The 23633-nt window shown below is 38.8% G+C and overlaps 1 protein-coding gene across 11 annotated transcripts in view; it reads left to right on the forward strand.

The window, feature by feature from the left end:
• The window catches only part of NCOA7 (nuclear receptor coactivator 7), a 146566-nt gene that overhangs the window by 73181 nt on the left and 49752 nt on the right, over window positions 1-23633 (forward strand). For all 11 annotated transcript variants that reach the window (XM_057738471.1, XM_057738473.1, XM_057738477.1 and 8 more), the window contains 4 exons: window positions 14026-14105; window positions 17461-17568; window positions 21509-21622; window positions 22179-22304. In XM_057738471.1, coding sequence (XP_057594454.1) covers window positions 14026-14105; window positions 17461-17568; window positions 21509-21622; window positions 22179-22304 — 428 coding nt within the window. The remainder of the gene's footprint in view (window positions 1-14025; window positions 14106-17460; window positions 17569-21508; window positions 21623-22178; window positions 22305-23633) is intronic.

The raw sequence follows: 23633 nt of genomic DNA on the forward strand, positions 1-23633 counted from the left end.
GCAGGTGGATTCTTGACCACTGTGCCAACAGGGAGGTCCTACAGGTGCTCTTTAAATGTGCATTGAGTGGATGACTTACACATAGATGAATGGATACGGTGATTTGTTTGAGTTTCATGAAAATTCTTGAAGGATATAGGCAACATTACAATAGTTGAGTTCAGAATTATCCAGTGATTTTATTTGGTGACAATAAGTAAAGAGATGTCATTGTAGCTTTTCACCTTCTCTTGAGAATGGCAATGAATAACAACAGTTGGGAGCTTTGAGGCGTTATCTTAGGAGAATCCAGTGCTTATAGAATACTACTAGGTGGGCCATGGAGTCCCAGGGTTTCTTGTCCCTTTTTGCATGTGACTCTAGCTGACAGACACCTGTGTTGGCAAGTTTGCTTGATCTCTTAGAGCTGAGTTGGCATATTTTCTAGATTCCCATTCTGGGATGTTGTCCCGTACCACTAGGTGGAGTATTAGACCTCAAGTCAAAAGTAATTCTAGTCTAAGTTCTTTTGGTGGCTCTAGTCTGGGGAGGAGAGATGCTAAAATGAGAGGATCTTGTCAGCCACATTAAGGATTTGACTTTGTGCTGTATCATTGGGAAGCGATTAGGGGAACTCCATTAACCCTCTGTTTTATGAGGATAAATCTAAGGACAGTGGATGGAAGTGAGCCTGAAGGCAGATTGGAGACTGGGGCAGAGGAGAAACAGCACCCTAAGGAAAGATTTTGCTCATAGAAACAGCAGTATTTGGTGACCAATGTGATGTGTGAGGGAGAAAAAGAAGAGAGTCAAGAACTGACTGGAGAACTCAAGAAGAAAGAAGAAAAATAATGAATTTGTTTTTGGAGGTATTTTAGAGGTACCAAATGGATTTGTCTAGAGGGGCCTGGATTTTAGGTGAAAGGCTTGGAAACTGCTACTTAAAGGTGTGAGGTAAATATGTATGAAAGCAGTAATCTGGGGAACGCACAGAAAGTCAAAACAAAAAGCTAATGGATGACAAATGGTGATGAATTTATAGAAAAACAGACTGGAAGGATCTATAACAATTTGTTGATTATTGTTTTCTCTGGGTACAGAAATTGCAAGGAGTTTTGTTTTCTTTATGTTTTTGCACATTACACAGTTTAAAGTTATTGTTAATATTAATCAGAAAATTATAGAGAACTGAATAATGTAATACAGCAAACCCAAGGGCTTTAGAAAAAGAATATTAGACAAATGTAAAGTTCCATCATCAATGTAACAGAAAATAATTAATATCTGTAGGTATCTATTTCCACATCTCTAACATTACCTACCAAATTTAAGGAAACATATTTTGACAAAATAATGTTTTTAAACTTGTTAAATTAGATTTATCTGTGCCTCATGTAAGCCTTGGGTAGTAATTCATTACTCTCTCCTTACCACTTAGAAGAACACAACAGCTAAAGTACTGATAAAAGATGTTATGGAAGGACTGAGTCACTAGAATTGCCTTGTGACAAAATGGTGCCAGTTCCAAAAGGGTTTTGTTTTTGAGAGGGGAGATGGGAGAAAGGAAGTGGATTAGTTACATTGAGGCAGATGGCATCAGATGAATCTAGATCTGGCACCTAACGTAGCACAGGGCACACGGTAAGCAGCCAAACAAAAGCTTCTAGCATAAATGAACTCAACCCTTCTGTGCTTGCACTTGTATTCACTGACATACAGGACTCCTTACTCTCTTATTCTGTTGACTTATATTAACCCTTAAGGAATTGTTGGATAACAATATATTTTTATACTTTTATATTTTAACAGTATGTTAATATATTTTTTAAAACTAGCTATTAAGTTATAGTTAAATTTGACACAAGTAGTAGGAATGTTTACATATGTTCCAAAAGATGTTTGGTCCATATTACAGTATCAGAATATGTTAAGTGGCATGAATTACATCTCAAAATTCTCTTACATTAAAGGAATATATTGTTCCTTCATCTTAGAATAGTACACATCTTTGCTTCTGTGGAAGTGGAGTTAGGAATGGGTGTTTTACAGGTGTGGATAATGTCTCAGTGGGCAGTTCTTTAATTGCAACATATATAGGTGTAAGACGTGAAAGAGATAGAGAAATTTTATAAATATGGGAGGCAGACCTAAACTGGAATAAAATATATCACTATGTTTTTGTAGTGTTTTCATATCAAAGATTAATACTAAGAATCCTGGATAGTAAAGTAGATGTTTTAGGAGAATTGGGAAGTTATTTTAACAAACAGAAAGCACTAAGTAAGAATATGGTCAGTTTTGTGGTTATTGCAGTAAAGATTTATTTAGAGGAATACCTCTGCAGTGTAAAGAATGAATTTAGCTTTTCAGTAATAAATCTGCAATGTCTAAATCATTTCAAATCATAGTTTTCCCTCCTGAGTTCAGAAGGAACACAAGAGTAAAATAAATGAAATTCTCCACTTTTCTTTTGTTAAGCATTTTTAGGGTTTGCTACAGGATGGAAGTAACCAACTGCTGAATTACTTCTCATGATGCCAAGGCCTGACACTTTTCCTCATACAGATTACTTTTTCTTAGGGTATTTTTTTTAGGTATTTTATTTTATTTTAAGCTCTTTATTGGAGTATAATTGCTTTACACTGTTGTGCCAGTTTCTGTTGTACAACAAAGTGAATCAACTGTATTTATACGTATATCCCTATATCCCCTCCCTCCTGTGGCTCCTTCCCACCCTCACTCTTAGGGTATTTTTTAACCACATGTGTGAAGCTTTCCTATCTGTCATTTATCTTTGTTTCACTTAGCAAGTTCAGAAAGCCAAAGTTGTGCTATTTTGATAAATTAATTCCTAAACATAAAAGTAGGTCAAACCACAAACATACAATAGCATTACTCTTCTGTTCGAAAGTAATGATCATTCTAGTACTTTAGAGTTCAAATTAAAGGATTAAAGTGGACTTTGATGTGAAAAGAGGGTGTCAAGAACCTTGTTCATTTTTTTTTTTAAATCAAGCAGTATATGAAGACTTCAGGGACTTGGGTATAAAATAAATGGAAATTATTAGGATGGAAATAATTAGGCCTGTGCTTCTTGGGGCCATCAAGGAAGTCAGACTAAATGTTTAAAGTGAAGTCATAACATGAAAGCCTTCGTGGTGAACAGGTCCAAGCTGACGAGTGCCCCTAGAATGCAAAGGATCATTGCAGAAAGGATGCAAGCGTTAAGAGAGAAGATGACAGATACGGGAGGCACGAGTAAAGACTCTAGGAATCAAGGGTGATTCTTGGTGAGGAGGTCAGAATAATGGGAATAGAAGCAGTGATCAGACATAGTATAAGAAGAGTGCGTTCGTTCATGAGCTGAAGCTCATACCTGACTCGAAATCAGAAGAGCCCCTCATGTTTAAGCAGATTAAGGGGAAAACTCTGCACTTAAACTGTGGCACATGTTCACAGTTTAGGATAAATGGTAAAAGCAAACAGGCAAAAAGAAAGAAAAACAACAAAAAACTTGACAAAATGTTATCTACAAAGGAGCAAAGAAGAGAGGTACAGACTTCTGCACAGCAGTGAACACCAGAGGAATTAAATTTCCTTTCGGATTGTGAAGTGAACATTGTTTTTCAGACTCAAAGGCAAGAAGACATCCTCAGACATACTAAAGTTTCAGGAAACATACATTTTGTATTATACCTTTTTAAAAATAAAGTTACCGAGAGGGAGTGATGTTCTTTTCTGAGACACATGTCACAATGTAGTCCTCAAGAATGAAAAAAGCCATTTTATAAAAGAATTGGTGGTCAGCATTGCAACTAATTAAGCATAAAATTAAAAAATACATAATAACCATTGTAAGCATGGCTGTAAGTATGACTACAAAAAGGCATCATAATTCTTTTTTCCAACTTTACTGAGATATAATTGACATAAAATTTGATTTGATGCATGGATACATTGCAAAATGATTACCACCCTAGCATTAGCTAACACCTTCATCTGGTCACATAATTCGCATTTCTTTTGTGTGGTGAGAATATTTAAGATCTACTGTCTTAACTGTTGAGTATAACATGCAGTATTTAACTGTGAACACCATGTTCTTCGCTAGATCCTCAACCTAATCATCTTATTGCTGGACTTTTGTACTCTGACCAACATCTTCCCATTTCCCACGCCCACCAGCCCTGGAACCTGGCTGGGTTTAGCTCAAGGGAACCTCCTTCCTTTTCCTCGCAAACTCCAGCCCTCCCACTAACACAGTATATTGTAATCCATTCTAGTTACTGAACGAAGCAGCTGTGTCTGACAAAACCTGCTGTACTACGAGTTCCAGTTGAGAGTCTAGTCCTCTTATGATCAGTATGGTCTACATCATGCAAATCTTATGTCCCGCCCAGTCTGTTGTGAGATATCACATTTGTATTATGAGAAATCTCACTCTTAGAGAAACACTCAAATGTGGTTGGGGCCGAGGGAAGGATAACATTAAATAGAGTTAGTGATTTTTCAGTTTGAGTGATTTTGAAAAATCAAATTAGAATTGAACTAGGGAGTGTGCAAAGGAAAAACACTGATAGGAGAAATGTGGTTGGATCTTTTTGGAAGGCAGTTTGGCCATTTTAATCAAGAGCTTTACTTTTGCACACCCTTTGACCCAACAATTCTGTCTGCAGACACTTACCCTAAGGAAATGAGTGTGAGCGTAGTAGGGGTGACCACAGTGATTATCACTGCATTGTTTAAAATAGTAGGAAAATTAAAATAACATATGTAACTTAAAATGGAATACTACGTGCCGTTTTTTAATGATGAAGAAAAACGTGGGAAATTTTCACAAAATATTGTTTCAGTAGAAAAGCAGGTTGACAATAGTGACAACATTCGACGATTCCATTTTTGTTTAAAAGAAGGAGAGCTGCTGGAAGTGTATTGACCAGGATGCAAACAGTGTTTCTCTCTGAATGGTGGGTAAAATGGGTGATTGGTATTTTTTTCTTTTGTTCGACTGTATTTTAAAATGACCACAGATAGTTTTGATTCATATAGAATTGTTTTTCATACTTCCTAAATTTTCTCCTAAAGCTTAAATTTACTCAATCAGTTGATCCATTTATAAAAAAAAGAAAAAAGATTTTGAAAGAGTTTTTCAGAGGGTGGTAAAGAAGGTAGGAAGGAGAGGAGAAGTAGCATCAGACATGAAAGAATCTATTGATATTTTGGGTGAGTGTCTCCTGTGGGCTAGATGCTTTATTTCATTATTTAATTTTCTACTTATTATGATCTACTGCAGGCAGTAGTAGCCTCTTTTATAAATGAGAAAACCTAGAAGCTGAAAAACTTGCAGAAGTTCCTACCACAACTCAGCATGAAGTTCAAGCCCAGCTCTCTGGGACCAAAGCCTGAGTGAAGCCTCCCCCATCTTTCTGCTTCCCCCGAATCAGCTTGGAGAGAAAAATAAGGTGAAAGTTAGAAAAAAACTTTAGTGTCTTCTCCACTGCCCCAAGGACATTGTTGTATCTTAGTAAGGAGGAAGAAGTTGGCTATACATAGAATTACCTTTTCCCTTGAGCTATAATGAGTGATGATGAGGTTGAAAGTTCTCTCTGGGCTTAATTAACTCTTTGACCTCGTCACATACGTAGTTACATTCAGAACACTCACTGGTTTTACAACGTAATCAAATGCTGAGAGAAGAACTGAAATAACCTGGTTCCTCAGAATCAGTGAGACGAGTTCATTCATGCCATAGTACAGCGTTGGTGGTATGGAGGTGAGCTTAGCTGCCTTCCATTCATTCCACAGACACCCGAGGGCTTGCTCAGAGCTGAGGGTGGAGCTGGGCTCTGAGGTAAAACGTTTCATGATAGACAGCTCCTCTGCCCTTCTTACAGTCCAGGTTTTACTTCAGTGTGACTCATTTTAATCAAGGACGGTCGTGCCTGTGACGTGCTTGAAAGAAGGAAAATAACGTCTACTGCAAGACGTTTCCCTTTGTGTCAACTGAGGATGAAACATGGAGTTTACATCCCGTACAGAGTTCTTCCTCATGTTCCTACCCTCTCCAGGCTCAGGAGAGGAAGGCGTCCCATGACACAGCTGTTTAAAGTTTTATTGTGAACAGTTTATGATCAGGTATTCCGGAAGTCACCCTTAGAATGTGGAACAATAATACTGAATATTTTCATTGCACTCTTGACAGAGGCAGGCCAATCATATGGAAAGTGTGCGTCACCAATAGAGAAGATGTGACTTCTTTAATCAAAGACAAGTCCTATATTTTCTTCAAAGACATTTATGACATTTTACTATTAAATCTTTGATCCATCTGCATTGATTTGAAGGTGATCTGGGTTTTTCTCTAGATGTTAGCTAGTGTTCACCAACATCATTTAATAATAATCCTTAAGGTTTCCTGAGCCCTTTCTTTGCACGTCGGGGAGTGCTTTACCTGATCGAATTGCTTTATCTAATCTTTACAGTAACTCTGCGAGACTCCGGTGGGCATTCCCATTTTACACCCTGGGAAACCAGTTTCATTAAGTAAAGCCACTTGTTCAAGGTCACACAGTGAGCCAGGGGCAGACAAGGACTCGTTCTGTCTGCCTGATGCCAGAGCCTCCTCTGCAACATGAAGTTAGATATTTATGTGAAAACTCAGCCTTTTCTTACTGGGTTATAAAGGTACCTTTATTTTATGTGAATTTCTTTCAACCCCCCTCTGATTTTTAGTGATTTCACCACAGTGTTTTAATTGCTGTGGCTTTATAATCATGTGTTTTAACATCAATACAGTATACCTACCCTCATTTCTCTTTCAAGAATAATTTTGTATATTCTTACAATATTTATGCTTCTAGTTTTATATATTTCTGCCTAGTTATCAATTTGATATGCTTCCCGTCTTCAAAGCGTTTTTCAATTTGTGACCTAAATTACATATAATTTAAAAATTAATTTGAAGAGAAAGTGAAATATTCACAAGAATGTTATTTCCTATTTAGGAACATTGTATGCACCACTTTATTCAAGCTTCTGTTTATATACTTCAGAGAACCTTTAAAACTTTATATATCTCGCCATTATTTTGCTATATTTATTCCTAGATATTTTATAGTTTGATACCATTATGCTGGAACTTTTCCAAATAGTTTCTATCACAAATTTAAAAGACTTACATCTGGTCACCTTACTGAACAATTTTATGATTTCTGGATGTTTTTATGATGTTGGCTCTTTAGGTAGATAATTCATCTGCTAATAATAATCAAATTTTCATTTCTTTTCAGTATTTAAAACTTTTTTATGTGTTGCTTTTACTAGATATTCCAGAACAAAGTTGAGTATAAACTATGATAGTAGGAATTCCTGTATTTATTGTGGTTAGTGTTTTACTTTTTATATTTGCTTTTGGTTTCTGCCATAAGAATTCATCTCAGTTTACTCAGACGTGCTTTAGGAGGGTTTAGAATAGCGCTTATAGGTCTTAATTTCTAGAGACCATTGGGGAAAAAGTGGGTGCCTGGAGTCCATTCTGCACATGTGTTGCCTTTCAGGGCTCTAAAAGGTGGCCTCCAATAAAGGGCAGGGGTCCCCTCTTCCTCCTTGGGATTTCCAAGTTGTCCCCTTATGTTTGAAGTGTTTCAGCTTTCATCTCCACTACAAAGTTTACTTTTATGACCTTAAATACTTGTGGTTTAGTCTTGAATCACATTAGGTTAGCCTCTTTGTTGTAATTTAGTGGGCTGGGAGATACTATTGCCCAGAAGCCTTAAAAGCTTTGCTGGAACTGCTCTCAGGCACTTGTCTTCACAGAACAACAGGAATGAAAAGAATGGGTGGAGCCTGTGCAGTGCCTGTGGGTATCTCTCCCACTGCATACCCTGGAGTCTTCTGTAAGGCTGGGTGAGGGCTTCACTAGTGTGTTAGTTCAGGCTGCATTTAGGTAACTAACAAGCCACTGCAGTCCTGGAAGTGATGTCATGAAATCATTCAGTTTTCGTTCTTATGTGGACATTGCTTTTGGTACACGGCTTTTCAGGGTTTCATTGGTTTTTCAGAAGCATATTTCTAATGAATATCAAAGAGTAACTAAACATTCTTCATCATGTTAAGGAAGTTCACTCCTATTCTTAATTTTCTAAAGGGTGGATTTTTAAAACTTTTATTCTTTTAAAAAATATAATAATGGCTAATTTCATCAGATGCTTTTTTGACATTACCGAAGTGATCGGATATGGTTTTTCTCCTTTAAACAATTTATAATCAAAACATTAATTCTATATCATTCCCGTATTTCTGGAATGAAACCTTTTGCTTGTGGTATAATTCTTTTAACACCCCACTCTATTCACATTGCTGTTTACTTATGTTGACTGCAGTATTATTAACAGCATTTGTTAAACACTTACTCTGTGCCAGGCTTTGAGATAAACCCTGTGCCTGTTATCTCATTTAATCTTTTGAACAACGTTGTGAGATCTTCATTTTACAGACAAGGAAATGGAGGCACAAAGATCTCAAGTGACCTGCTTAACATCACACAGCTACAAGGGTTGCTTGGTGAACCCAGCCTGTTTTGACCTTAAGACCAAATAATAATTGGAAAAATGTTGGGTGCCATGAGGGAAATGGCACATAACCTGGCTTTGATTAGCATCATCAGATTGCCATAACCAAATGCATCTGTTCCCAGTTTAGGGCTGTGTCTGTCATTGGAAACAAATTTCCCTGTTTACAAATCAGGGTGCCCTTAGATCTAGAGAGACATAGACCGTTGTTGCCTCCCTGAATCCCCATCTTTTGGTTGCCATGGAAACCATCTTTCCTCTTTAGATAAGTGTGTAGTGTCCTGGGCTGTCAGCTTCGTGCACCCTATTCAGATGGTCTTATGATAGAGATGGAAGGAAGAGAGAGAACTGAGCGTTCAGGAGGAGTAAGGAAAGAAGGGGCACACACACCCAGTAAATGTAAAGCCAGAGCAAAATTGGTCCTGATATAATTTGAAAACCTGATAATTTTCAGTGTTCTGTTTGTGCTTGTTCAGATAGTTGATAGTAGAAAAAAAACAAAGCTACATACTGTTTTTTCTGTCCTTCCTCTGTCTATGTAGAGCTTGTGGAATCAAGAGCCAGGGTACTCACAGGTGTCTCTTTGTTTCTGTTTTCAAGTACGATAATGGATAATGTCCACTGTCCTGTCTTCACTCAGTCCCCAGTGGTCTGTGCCAGGAGCCAGGTGCTCAGGTTTCAGTGACATTGATATTGTCTCATTCTTGCTGGATTTTTTCAGAACTGAAACATATAACCAGAGCTACACCCCCATCTCCTTACCCAATCCCCCTTTCCCCCAGCACACTCACACCTGAGATCACTACTCGAATCCTCAAAAATCCCTTCTTTGGATCTGAACCTCTTTTGTCTTTTCCCATACACCTGTTCTCCATCTGTGGTAGGCAGAATAATGCCCCCCACCCTCCCCCAAAGATGTCCATGTCCCAATTTCCAAAACCTGTTAGGTTACACAGCAAAGGTGAATTAAGGTTGTAGATGGAATTAAGGTTGCTAATCAGCCGAGCAGAAGGAGGTCCTGGCTTATCCAGGTGTGTCCAATAGAAACACAGGTGTTCTTAAAAGTGAGAGAGGGCAGCAGAAGAGAGAGAACTAGAGAAACGGCCGTGTGAGAGGACTCATCTTGGTGTTGGCTTTGCAGATGGAGGGAGAGACCTTGAGTCACGGAAAGTGGGCTACTTCTAAGAGTTAAACGGGCAAGGAAACCGGTCTTCCCCTGGAGCCTCCAGAAGGAACTGCCTGCTGGCACCATGAATTTTGTCCAGTGAGACCCATGTCAGACTTGCAATCTACAGAACTTTAAGATAGTACATGTGTGTCTATTTTTAATTTGTGGTAATGTCTTACAGTAGTAATAGGAAGCGAACACACTGTGCCATTCTCCTAACTGCATCTCAGTGCCCCTCACCCACCACTCCTCTAGTTCCTGCTGCTCTGCTTGCATGTCCTAATCCCACAGGTGGCCATGACTACAGGGGATTTGCTTATTCCTTGCATGGTCTGTCCACCTGGTGTTGAGACCCACCCCTGGGTGAACCTTACTGCTTCTTCCTATTGCTTCTTTTGGTATCTATTTTATTAAAACCTTATCTTTGCCACAATAACTCTTTCAGGTTTCACAACCCCTTTAGCCCCCAGTCCTGTCTTCGCCTCCTTACATTTTAGCACATGACTTTACTGATAGGGTTAACACCATCTGTCTTGAGATGCCTCCACTTTTCACCTCAGGACCTCTGTGACCTCCCAGTTACCTATTTCTAGGTTTCCATCTCTCATCCTCAGGGTAACATCTGACAGTGTCAATACAGCTTTCCTTTAACTTTTTTCCATGCCTTTGTGACATTACACTCATTTTCCCATCTTTTCAATCATCCCCACCCCACCCCAGTCAGCCACACTCTCCCCTCCATCCCAAATCTAAACCTTCCTTAGGTTCTGTTTGCAAACCTCAGATAGTCTCTTAAAATGTATTAGCTTGGCAGTTGCAATCTCCAAGACTTCACAGATCACCTAGTGAAAGGATTCCTTTACCTCCATACATTCTTTTATATACATGCCTTTCCAGGCCCTGGCCATTCTCCTAGACATCAACTTCTTTTAGCCCCCACACGTGAAGAGAGGGGAGTCTTTCAATAAATGTATCTAGGATCTCTTCAGAAGGAAGCAAGAACCTTGTGTTTTGGACACTCCTGGCCCTTCTGTGGGCTGGGAAGGGAGGGAGAGGCAGGACTTGTGGGCAGGGCACCAGGTCCACCTGGGTTGAGGTCAACACAGTCAGACCCCACCACCCCGTTCCCCTGGTTCAGCCCCTCCAGGATTTATGAGAAGCGAGACAGGTTAGGAAAAAGGGCCTATGTTTTGTTCTTCTCAGGTCAGTTTTGTCACAGTTACATTCTTATTGGATAGGAAAAACTGGCCCTGAAGACCTTTCAGAGGTGGGGCAGATAGGAGGTACAATTCCTTTGCTCTGAATGGCTCCTGAGGACCACCCGGCCGATTTTCTCTTCTAGCAGCAGCTACTTTTACATCACTGGCTTCAGGTTTTTGTGAGCAGGGGGAGGATCTGAATTGGGGGAGGATTGAAGGGTCTGAGGAGGCCTGAAGCTCGAAGTAGAGGTGTCAGGTGTCGTTAGGAGATAACTCCATCCTTGTGGGTAGCCATGAGTCCTCACCTGCGATGCTGGAGGTGGAGCCCCCTCCTGAAGCACAGCAAAGTAGCTCTTTCCCAAGGCAGCCCGGGTGTCTTCCCTGCTCGCCCCAGTGCTTTGTGGACCATGTGCTGCAGAACCCACCTGGGTAAGGTATCCAGGACTTCACTTATTGAGACAAGCAGCCAGCCATCTTGAAAACTTACTTCAAAAAAATATTTAGGAAGCCGTATGAATCCTGACCTTGGGCTACAATGATATGAAGACAAATGGGGTCCTTAGAATGTGCCAGTTACTTCTCTGCTTTCTGTATCTAGTCAACAGTAAAACATAGTGTTTGGGTGGTGGCTTTGATTGCTTCAGGTGATTCTCTCTCCTGGTGTGCAATCCTATCAGTGAAAATGTTGCCCGCCATCAAACTTGTCAGGCTCATCAAACTTGTCAGGCTCATTGATCTATATTGGAAAGTTCATGCAAGCGTATACAATGCGTATCGTATTAGGGCACAAGATGCTCAAAGATGGGTACATTACGGTCCTTACCTCAAGTATTTCAAAATCTTAGACTCTGGGGGGGGGGGCGGTTTTTGTTTTCTTTTAATAATGTTACTGTGTTTGCCATTTTTCCGGCCTACCCACTTGTGCCAGAGGAAAGTAATTTTTGTACTAATTCAGGGGTACATAGTTAGGTTTATCCTGAAAGCGTCAGCCAGCACCTGTTTTTCTTCGGCAGCTGAACAGTATGGACACTCATGATTTGGTGGCTTACAACAGAGCCCCCACTGGGGCCAGAGATGATTATGCACAGCCTATGGGAGGGCATGGGCTGAAGCCACCACAGATGGGAAGCAGCAGCTCAGGCTCTGGAAATAGGAGGCTCCTACAGAAGGACACGAGGAGACTGTACTGAAAGCACGAGGACCAAAAGGGACAGCCGTTTATGGTGACGAAGAGAAGGGCAGGAGTGTGGGACAGAGCGTGGAGCTGAGATATTAAAAGGAATGAACACCAGCTAGGTGATGAGAGTTGTAAATTACTGTGATTGGGTTTTTCAGTAGGCTGTGTGGAATCTCCTGATCTGGAGATCAGAAAACCACAGTCAGTGTAGTTTCATCTTCCTGAAGTAACTTAAATGTGGTCAACTCGAGGAAGGGAGGTCGTTTTCTATAGTAGAGGGATTTTCAAGGTGTCTCTGGTTCTACAAATGACTAGAAAAGGACTCTAACAGCAGCATCTATTATTTTTTTTCTTGGTTCTCAATTTAAAATAATATAAAGGAAATACTTAAAAGGCAGGTAAATCCCATTGAATTAACTACTTTCATATTTCTGTTACCTTCCATTTCTCATCCAGTTCACCCACATTTGTAATGTAGTTGAAATGATACTGCTGGTCTGCATGTGGGTGTGGGGGGATTGTAGGACCTCAGATGTAGAGGGGTGTGTTAATCACACTTCAGAGTTTGTGGCATGTCATCGCTGGTCAGAGCCAGGCTCTTTGTTATTTATTCATGAGTTTCTTTTTATCCTCATTCCCCTGTTTCTCTCCCTGTTCCACTCCATTCTGTTGTGTTCAATGTGTATCGGCTTTTATTTAGATGTGGCCTTGAAAAATGTGTGTATGTGTTTTGTGTGCAGCTCTTTTAAACATACATAATGATACCATTCTATACATCCCATTCTGTCTCTCTTGATGTAAACATGTTGTGGCATATACTTCTGGCTTGTTATGCTCTGAGATCCTAGGCATTAATTAGATGTATTTTGCTTTCCCTCCTGCTCCCCACTGCCACAGATGACGCCGTTCTGTACACCCTCTAGCAGGTCTCACTTTATGATATCTCCCGGGAGAGGATGTATATCTGGGGGTTAGTTTGCTACATATACTTAATTTACTGAGTATATATAGTACTATAGGCTATATAGTACTATATAGTCATACATGCTATATATACTTAATTTTCTGGAATGGCTGTACCAGTTTACACTCCTAGTAGCAGTTCACATCTTTGCCAACACTACAATTAGCCAGCTTTCTGAGTTTTGCAGTGCTAATAGATGTAAAATGATACTGTCTTGATTTGTATTTTTTGATCACATCCAAGTTAGAGCATCTTTTCATAGTTAATTCAATTTTGTACTTTTTGTCACTTAAATTTCTATCCATTGAAATATGTCTCTCTGGTTTTCAGTGTCTGGGTTGATATATTTAATTATAACAATTAGGTTGAATCATGTGGAGCTGCCAAACTATTAGGTTGACCAGTTTTGACCTTTAAAAATAGCAGAATCTGTGGTCGAGCTTACTATGTTGTTGAACATACAGGTCTTTACAAGTTTTCGTTATTATAAATAATACTGCAGTAACCATATGCTGTGCATAGCATTTTTCTTCTTTTGAATTTTTCCTTAGGATAAATAAGGGAAAGGTTACTGAGTCAAAGAATGAACATTTTTATGGCTGTTGTTACATATTGACAAATCACCTTCTAAAAGGGCTGTGCTGATTTACATTATACATCATTTATATCATGACTGTACTAGTTTAACTTCATCATTATGCATCAGCATTTAAACGAATACTTGAATAACTAAAACAACCTCATTGTTATTTGCACTATTTGATTACAGTTAACATTAATCATTTATTCAAGTATACATTGATGAACAGTATGTTTTTATGAGTTTGGTCTATTTGTGCCTTTAGTCCATTTTTCTTTTAATCTTTTTTTTTCAAAGTCAATTTGAATGTGGATTTTAATACTGTAGATTATCCTATCCTCAATTCCTGAAAATGAAATCATTCACTTATATACATTTTATTCTTCAGATGACAATCAAAACAAAGCACACGATAAAAAAGAGAAGAAGATGGTGGTTCAGAAGCCCCAGGGTACTATGGAATACACTGTAAGTATAAACAGGTAGTGTGCACGTTTGGTAATACCACTAGGTTTGCATAATGTTTCTCCCTTGACACATCCTGCCCCTTAGCTGCCCTTGTCTTGTGCAGCCGTTAAATAGGGAAGCTTCTTAAGACCTGGTCTAAGTCATTTCTCTTCCTTCCTTATTTTTTCCCTGGGTAAACCTGTTACTTGAATTACCTTTGATATGCCAAGGATGACCATTTTTAGGTCTCCATCCCAACCACGCTTTCTGAGTTCCCAAACCATAGATTCAGTTGTCTGCTGGAACATTCATTTAGACTTGCATGCTTGGGCTTTTTTCAAGAAGTAGTGGCTCCATCATCCAAACATTTCTACAGAGCAGAACCTTAGCCTTAACATCTTCTTCCCATTACTCTCCACGTTCAGTCTTCCTTTCTGTGCCCATCCAGCAAGTCTAGGCCAGATCCCTTCATTTTACTCTCTCGTGGAATCATGTTCCTTTACGTACAGATAGTTTATCTCAGTTTAACATTATTGATTAACTCATGTGATTGTTATGTCTAGCTTGTGCCTTAATACACCCACGGGGAGAGACTAGGTCCATTTTTGCTCACCACTCTTATTTCTGGTGCTTGCAGGGTATAGACCTCCATATGGTTGAATCAGCACATGAATTATGCAATGCCTGTGACCATTACTGCACCTCCACGTTATGTGCTCATCTCTCTCACTGCACCCTGAGCTCCTGGAGGCCAGGAGCTGTGTCTGCTTCTCCTAGGCCTGGCACAAAGTGGGCACTCAGTTATAGGTCTGTTTTAGTTCCTAGCATTGCTGAGGAGTGATCTCTGACTCCTAGAAAGAAATTAAGTGCTATTGCCATTACCCCTGTGTTTTCCTCATGTGTATTTATTTTCTACTCATTATTTGTGTGCCAAGCCATGCTCTATATAAGGCAAGGCCTGTCCCTCTCTGGCATTTCTTCTGGAATGGTGAATCCTCTTCAAGCGTCTATAGCATCACATTGAAGAGCCCTGGCACTGGCATTTCATGCTCAGTGCTCTGTGAATATCCCTAGGCATCTTTCTATGGTTTACAGGCCTGGCCTTTCCGGAAAGGATTTGGGGGTGACTATATATCTCACATTACCACTGTCTACAATATATATATATTTTTAAGAACTTTTATTGAGATATAATTGACATACAATGAATTGCATTTATGTAAAGTGTACAATTTGATTTTTTTTTCTTATTAGTAATGTATATATGGCCATCCCAATTCATCCCATCCCAACCCCCCTCCCCCCCCCCCCCCCGCCACAACACACAATATATTGTTAATCCCCATAATACCTAGCATGGTTGCTTACCTCCTAGAAGATACTGAGGAGGTGTTGGATTATTTATCATTAATAACAATATTAATTCTAAACCCATGTGTGTGTCCTACAGTGTGATTCACAAGCTCCTCCAAGGAAATGAGAAGTATTCTTTGCTAGGAGATGCTTCACATAGCATCATATACTAAACAATGCAATGAGAATAAAAAATCAACTCCAAATTAATTCATATAAAAAGGTGATCAAATTAGTATTGCAGATCTGTTCACCTGATTCATTTATGTTAGAGATTAGTTTTAGTCAGCAAGTTATTTTGTGTGCTTGTCATTGGAAATACAAGGTGATCCATAACTTTGTGTTTAGGGAACCATGACCAGAACCACTTACCCAATTGCTTATATTGCTCCAGAGCTGTGGATGTCAAGCATTCTGTTTAGGTTCAAACATTTAATGATACCACTATCCCTCCCAGGGTCTGTAACTTGGTTCTATATGTACGTCTTACCTTTGCTGTTAAAATTTTTCTCCTTCCCTGAAGTCCCTATGCATAGTATCTTCAAGTTTTTGTGTAAAAATATGAAGCCCATTTATTGATCACTTGCCATGAAGTAAGTGCTCTGAATTAGAACTTACAATTATGTATCTCTATTTGGATAAAGAAACTGAGGTACGGAGAAGTTAAGCAAATGACCCAAGATCACACAGCTAGCAAGTGGCAGATTTGGAACTCAGGTCCGGCAGTCTGGCTCTAGTCTATTATTATCAATCTGTGTCTTATACTGACTCTAAACCCTGAAAATCCCTGGATTTGAATATATTATTGTAAATATATAATATTTGAAAAAAATATTTTGGAACATTTTTTCACCTTTAGTATATATGATTTTGCTCATGGTAAGGTAGGGGCATATGTTAAGTTTTCAATGATTTTTTAAAAATATATGTGTTTATATCTTGTTCTAGAAATACTTTGAGGTAATTTTAATGCTGTCTGTAACTATGAACTTGGTTAGTCTGAGACAGTTCATCTAGTTGGGTTTTTGATACCTAAGGGCCAGTGAATGGTAAGTTGAATCCTACTTCTGTATCATTTTACCTGTTCACAACCTCCTGCAGCTGCCTCAAATCTCCACCTATCATACAAGACTCCCCTAGTGGAGCCAGTTCTGCTTGCAGGGCCAGCCACCAGTGTTGACTACAGTTGGGAACTTTTCAATGACATTCACCAGAATGACCTCCCACTAACAAGTTTCATTCAGTGACCTTGGACAGGGAGTCTGTCCTGGGATAGTGACCTGACCAGAGGCAGCAGACTTCTTTTTGGGTGGAGCTTTTTCACTGAAGTTTCACATCTTACTGCCCTTTTTGTTCCTATTCGCCCTCTGTTAGAGAAAGAAAGAAACATGTACACCTGAAACATATAACCAGTGTTATGGATTTAAAGAATAACACTAATTTGGCTGACCATGGGAAATTGTCATTTTGATATCAGTGAACAACTTTTGGTAGCTAACCTGAAGTTCTTTTAGATTTCTTTGCCTTTCCCCGTATTCATACATCAAATATTTAAGTACCTTCTGTGTGTCAGGTACTGTGGGGAAAAAGGCCATTAACAGGCCACAGTCCAGGAGCCTAAAGTGCAGTGAAGAGACAGGCAAATAGACAGAAAAATGCAGAGAGGAAGTAGTCCCATTTCCCCTATGAGTGGCACTATGTGTAATATTTCTTTTCTTCTTAGTTTTATGTTATACCTCGTGCGCCCTCTCCTCCATGCACCCAGGTTGTGCCAGAGTACGTTTAGAAATCTGTTAGTGGACAGTGAAATTTGAAGATTAGGGAGTCCAGAAATGAATAATATCTAAGACTTTTTTGTTAAGAATTGAGAGTGTATTCGCTTTTTCCGTAATACATTTGGATGTATGAGTTACATTTTTATTCACTCATATCACAAATAGATTAATGTTGACTATCAAGAGGAAGGCTTTGTTTGTTTGTTTTTTGCTTTGTGTACTGAATCTTGTTTGTTCGATTATTCTAGGCTGGAAGCCAGGACACCCTCAACTCCATAGCACTGAAATTTAACATCACTCCCAATAAATTAGTGGAACTGAATAAGCTTTTCACACATACTATTGTTCCAGGCCAGGTAATGATTTACTCATTGAATTTTCCTTTAGAAATTTTGCATTTATTTTTGCTGCCGGATTTCATGACTCACTCTTAGAGTCACAGGATTATCATCAATGATAATGTGCGTTGGTTCAGTCTTCCATTTAGGTCAGAGGCTTCTGAAGGCATCCTGGAACTTATGAACTGTTCAGAGATGAATGCTTTGCAAATGATTGACACAGTTGACTTAACTGTAATTTGTTATAGATGTTTCCATCAAGAAACGTTAAATTAATGTAACCTTTTTCCCTGTAGAACTTCCTACAGGTATTCTTAGAATGTTTAATTTAGAATTGCAAGTTTCAGTTTAGTCCACTCCTGGGGCACATTGTGGCCATTGTTTTATTTTAAATTAGGCAAAACTTTTGTCATTTTGGTCTTGGTTTGATACCATGACAAAAGTAGTCAATCCAGCCAAAGGTGGAGACATTCAGCAGGACTATCAAGAAAAGCACACAGATGCACGAAAAGATGCTCAACATTGCTAATTATTAGAGAAGTGCAAATCAAAAGCACAATGAGGTATCACCTCACACCAGTCAGAATGACTATCATCAGGAAGTCTACAATAATAAATGCTGGAGAGGGTGCGGAGAAAATAGAACCCTCCTCCACTGTTTGGTGGGAATGTAAATTGGTGCAGCCACTATGGAGAACAGTATGGAGGTTCCTTAAAAAACAGAGCTGCCGTATAATCCAGCAATCCCAATCCTGGATATATATCCAGAAAAAACAAAAACTCTAATTCAAAAAGATGCATGTACCAAATGTTCATAGCAGCACTATTTACAATAGCCAAAACATGGAAACAACCCAAATGCCCATCAATAGGTGACTGGCTTGAGAAGATGTGGTATACGTGTCTGTGTGTGTGTGTGTGTGTGTGTGTGTGTGTATGTATGTACATATATACACACACACAGTTACACACACAATGGAATATTACTCAGCCATAACAAAGAAAAACTATTGCCTTTTGCAGCAACATGAATGGACCTAGAGAATATTATACTTGAAGTAAGTCAGACAGAGAAAGACAAATACTATATGATATCACTACATGTGACATCTAAAAATAATACAAATGAATCTGTATACAAAACAGAAACAGAATAACAGACATAGAAAACAAACTTACAGTTACGAAAGGAGAGAGGGAAGGAAGGAGGGACAAATTAGGAGTATGGGATTAACATACAAACAACTATACATGAAATAGATAAGCAACAAGGATTTACTGAATAGCACAGGGAACCATATTCAATGTCTTGAAATCTAGTGGAATATAATCTAAAAAAATATATATAACTGAATCACCTTACTGTACACCTGAAACTAACACAATACCATAAATCAATACTATTTCAGTTTTTAAAAAGCCACATATTTTTCCCCAGGCTTTTGGTACTTTGTTAAACTAAATGAAATTGACATGTCATATAATTTTGCCACTCTCGGTTAATCCAGCAATTTTTAAAATACTTTCTGCATAAGATATTTTTATATTTCTACTTGAAAACTACACTTAGCCAATAAATGTAAATGACCCAGTCATAGGCAGATCCTTGCTGAGGCCAAGTTTCTAGTCCCATCTATAGAACTGCTTTGTTGCCATGAGCAACATTCTGGTTCCATTGTTGACTTACTAGACCATCTTCCTACATCTCTACATTATAATGACATTTTTATTCAGGGTGGATACTGCTCATATAACTTCATTCAGGCAGTGGTGGTATTCTTTGCATCTCTTTCAAGGGCAGCAAATGAAGCCAACAGACCATAAATCGGCCAGTTTGTACTATCATGCTTTTGGTATTTATATCCTTGTCAAAGGGAGAAATTAGCATACTGCCAGTGCCACATAACTGAGAGGAAATATGAATTCACACTTTTTAAAGATCAATAAATTTTTATCTCTAGGAAAATTAGATTTCAGTCACTTTTATTGGGTTTCTTGTAATCTGGGGTATTGCTGTGTAATGACCCATAGCAGAGAACCTAGGCATTTACTTACTAATTCAAGGCTGAAGACTGTGGCCACTGGAGCTTAGCAAAATAATTGAGGGTGATTCCTTATTCGTTTACTAAGTGAACTGGATTAAGGTCCAGTAGCTAATAGGAAGTACAGGAACTGTTTTAATATGCCTACTTAAGGGTAAAAATATAGAAATAGGTGCCCCAGAGCTTTATTTCCTTTGACCTTTTAGTAGCTGTTTGACGTGGGCAAGTCACTTCCTTTTTTGACCCTGGTCTCCTTATCTCTGAGATGAGGGGTTGGGCTGCGTTTATCTCAGACGTCCCTTCCAGCCTTTACTGTGCTGTGTAGCCCTCGTATAACTGAATAGTTATGTGTGGTAGTTGTCCCAGGATCTGGCTGTACTCATGATTTTCCTGGCAAAGATAAGGAATTGAGAAGAGGGATCCAGGCTCACTTCCATGTTGAAGTAGGACATATTCTGCCTGAGCTTCCCAGTGTTCAGCTGTCACTTCTGTTTACAGTGCAATGAACTAGTTGTGCATAGCAATTATTCCTTTGATTTGACATTTAGAATGTCAGACAATAGAATCTCAAGCTATGTTGCCTAACCCTTGTCAAGAGCTCAGGTGCAAAAAAAAATTATTAATGGAGAATTGTTTGGAAGAAATGACATCTATCCATTCCTCTAGCCTAGATACATACGATAAATAAGAGCTGTATACTAAGACCACACGATTTTAGCTTTCTGTAAACTGCTTTTGCGGAACTCTAAACTTTTGACATTTTCCATTGACCCATTTTTGAAGTTGTTGTAAAGAACAGACTGGTTATTGTATTTACTGTCAGTGTGTCATCAAGGACAAAGAGTTCACTGTGAGACACTTTTTTTTAAACAGGACTTCATGGAAGAGTACTTGTACTTCTAAGAAACTTGTTTGGTTTTCTTTTATGGACATTGAACTCTGTTAACTCACGAAGTCTGTCTCTTTGCATTGGTTGTTTGGAAACTTAGAGCTAGTTTTATGGCCTACTTCTCAACAATTGTTTGGTAATTTTGGAGCACAGATTTTCGGTATAATCAGTCCTCATTTTATTTCTCCTTGATGATGATTTTCCCACCTTTATCTTAATGTGTCTTTTGTTGTGGCCTCAATTTTTTGCTGGATTGAAGAGAGATTTAAAATAACTAAAGTTAAAATAGAGAGATGACCGGAAGGATAGGGAAGAGTGAACAACAATATTGAACAGCTGTTACATGATTAACTCTGAATTATGTTTTATAACATTAGAGGTCATTTTAAGACTGTATTTGATGTAATGCCAGAATGTAGCGTGTCTTGTTAAAAGCGTGTTGAATAACAGAATTATAATAATATTTCAAGAACAGAATATTTTGCAGAAGGAAGCCATTTAGTACAATTCAGCGATTTGATTTTATTTTTCTGTCTTGTACAGTTTATCATACCTTACTGCATTAGCACTCAGGGCCTGCTCAGAGTTAGAAGTCTGGATGTGTCCCGTTTCTTCCTGACACAGGAATTATGTTTAGAGGCATGCCATGTGACACTCTCCTCTATTCCCTTGTACTATTAGAGCCCTGGAAGGCTCTTCCCTCCCTATGCAAATGCTACGTACTGTCCAAGGCTTCACTTAGACCCACCTGCTTCATATGCCCTATGCAGAATTCTCCCCCACCTTTCTCTCCCCATCTGTGAGCTCCTGCAGTGCGTTCAATACCCTTTGCACTACACACATTCATGTTGCTGAGTATCATTTCATGAATTAGTTTGGGAGGCCCCAGGTAGCTCATGAATTCTGTGAAAGCCAACTAGGTCTTAGTCACCCATCATGATACTGTGCAGAGAGCAACTGCTCTAAACACTTCCTTGTGGTTCGCCAGATTCTTGGGACTCACCTAGCTTTTCTTTCCCATTCTCAGCTTCTTTTTGTGCCAGATGCCAACTTCCCTTCCAGTACCTTAAGGTTATCATCATCCAGTCCTGGTGCTACTGTCTCTCCTTCATCATCAGATGCAGAATATGATAAACTGCCTGTATGTATTTCATTCATGTACTGAAGCTCATATCTATCAGCAATGGTTTTGAGTTATTATAGAATTCTACATGTTATTTTTCACAAGAGTTCATCTGAAATTCTCCTCCCTCACCAAAGAGGTGGGGTTAAGTAATTTATCATTAGTTGAGAGAAGAAACCTGTTCACATTTAAGGTCTCAAATGCAGAAATGCATGTTTTATTTATGTAGAAGTATGAGGTTAAACTCTCATTGAGACCAGTAGTTTATTTGTACTACTTTTACTCCTTTTTCTAAAGAATTTGAACCATGAGTCCAATATAAGTTCTTCCATTTAAGGTATTTTCTAAAGACATTTGATGAGGCATTTCTATGGGTTCATACATATTTGCTTTTTAAAAATCTTAGTTTGATTTGGGTGATATTTTTGAAGGTTGAAAGACATTTGCCCTTTTTTTTTATGTCCAAGTTAAATAGAAACAGGTTACTTACAGGGAGCTTAGATGGCTTGATTCATATAAATAACCTTTTAAAAAAGTGCTTCTGTTTGATTTTGGAAAATTTTGCTTTCTAAAGGATGCTGACTTAGCAAGAAAGGCCTTAAAACCCATTGAGAGAGTCTTATCATCCACTTCTGAAGAGGACGAGCCAGGCGTGGTAAAATTTTTAAAAATGAATTGTCGCTACTTCACTGATGGAAAGGTATATGGCTATGCAATTTGTTTCCTTTTCTTATAATCTATGGAAAACTAAACTAGTTCCAAACTACTGAAGGCAGACTACTTTAAAACATCTTACCCAAAGTTTTGGCTTTAGGATTTCACAACTGTCCATTTGTTTTCCTCTCTTGGACGCCTGGCATTTTACTTACTGAAGCAATGGTAATCATCGAGTTGAAATGTGATTCTTTGTGACCTCGGGTTTATCAGTTATATTTTGGTTCTTAGCCCATAAATCGTTAGGGAGACAGTGTAGAATGTGTTTAACAGCAAATGCTGGAGTTGGCCTCACTGAAGTTAAATTCCAACTCTACCTCCACTAGCTCTGAGACCATGGGCAAATTATTTAAATTTCCTAAGCTTCCATTTTCCTCATCTATAAAGTAGGCACAATAATCAAATTTAACTAATAGGGAGTGCTAATTAAAATAAAATTCATCTAAGGAGCTTGGCACCTAGCCTGGAAAATGGTAAGCTCTCAACCTGTTTGCTGCTAGAGGTGCTGATAAGAAAAATGTCTGTTATATCATCTTTTCAGTTTTTTGGTTGTTGGTGTTGTGTATAAAGAACAAATCTGACTTTTAGTGAGTCTCTGAAGAAGGGGTAAGGTTGATATAAAGCGAATTCCTGTGCTCATAGTGGAGACTTCATGCCAGGTTCAAATGGTAGGAAAATACATTATTGATATGCACTTAAAACTTTTGCAACCAAAAATAAGTAATGCCTGAAAGGCAAAACTTTTTGCTAAGGTGATCACTAAACTCATTAACAGTATTAAAATAAATAATTTACCTAAAGGGAGTCACTCATGTCCTGCTGTCCCTGGTAGATAACATCCCTGTGGCCAACAAGGTCTGCTATGTAAACTGACCAAGTTTCAGATTTTAAGTTCCCACGAAGGTGCTGTTCTTTGTTTTCAGTTTCCATGGTTTGGATATATTCACGTTTGTCTGCAGAAGTTTCATATTATTTGTGTCAAATTTTGCTGAATGTGGGTTTTCTAAGCATCTTAGAGCAAAATGTCAGGAGTACAGCCACATCCCGAGCTCAGTACCAAGCACTTGCTGGACACAGAGTGAATATGTGCTGAGTGAATTGTAGAGTACCCAGTTGTCAATTGGGAAAGCACCTGGGAGAGCCCTTCTCATTTTACAGACAGAGAATTGGGGAATCTGAGACATAACCTGTGAAACCCAAGGTGCCGCCACAGTTGTACTATTGCAGCAGCTCTGCCAGAACGAGGTTTGGCTGATTGCCACAGCGAGGCAAGTCTGTTTGTCTGCTCAGCACACCGCGCCCAGTGTTGCATTTC

The sequence above is a fragment of the Hippopotamus amphibius genome, chromosome 6 (assembly GCF_030028045.1).
Source record: "Hippopotamus amphibius kiboko isolate mHipAmp2 chromosome 6, mHipAmp2.hap2, whole genome shotgun sequence".
Lineage (NCBI taxonomy): Eukaryota > Metazoa > Chordata > Mammalia > Artiodactyla > Hippopotamidae > Hippopotamus > Hippopotamus amphibius.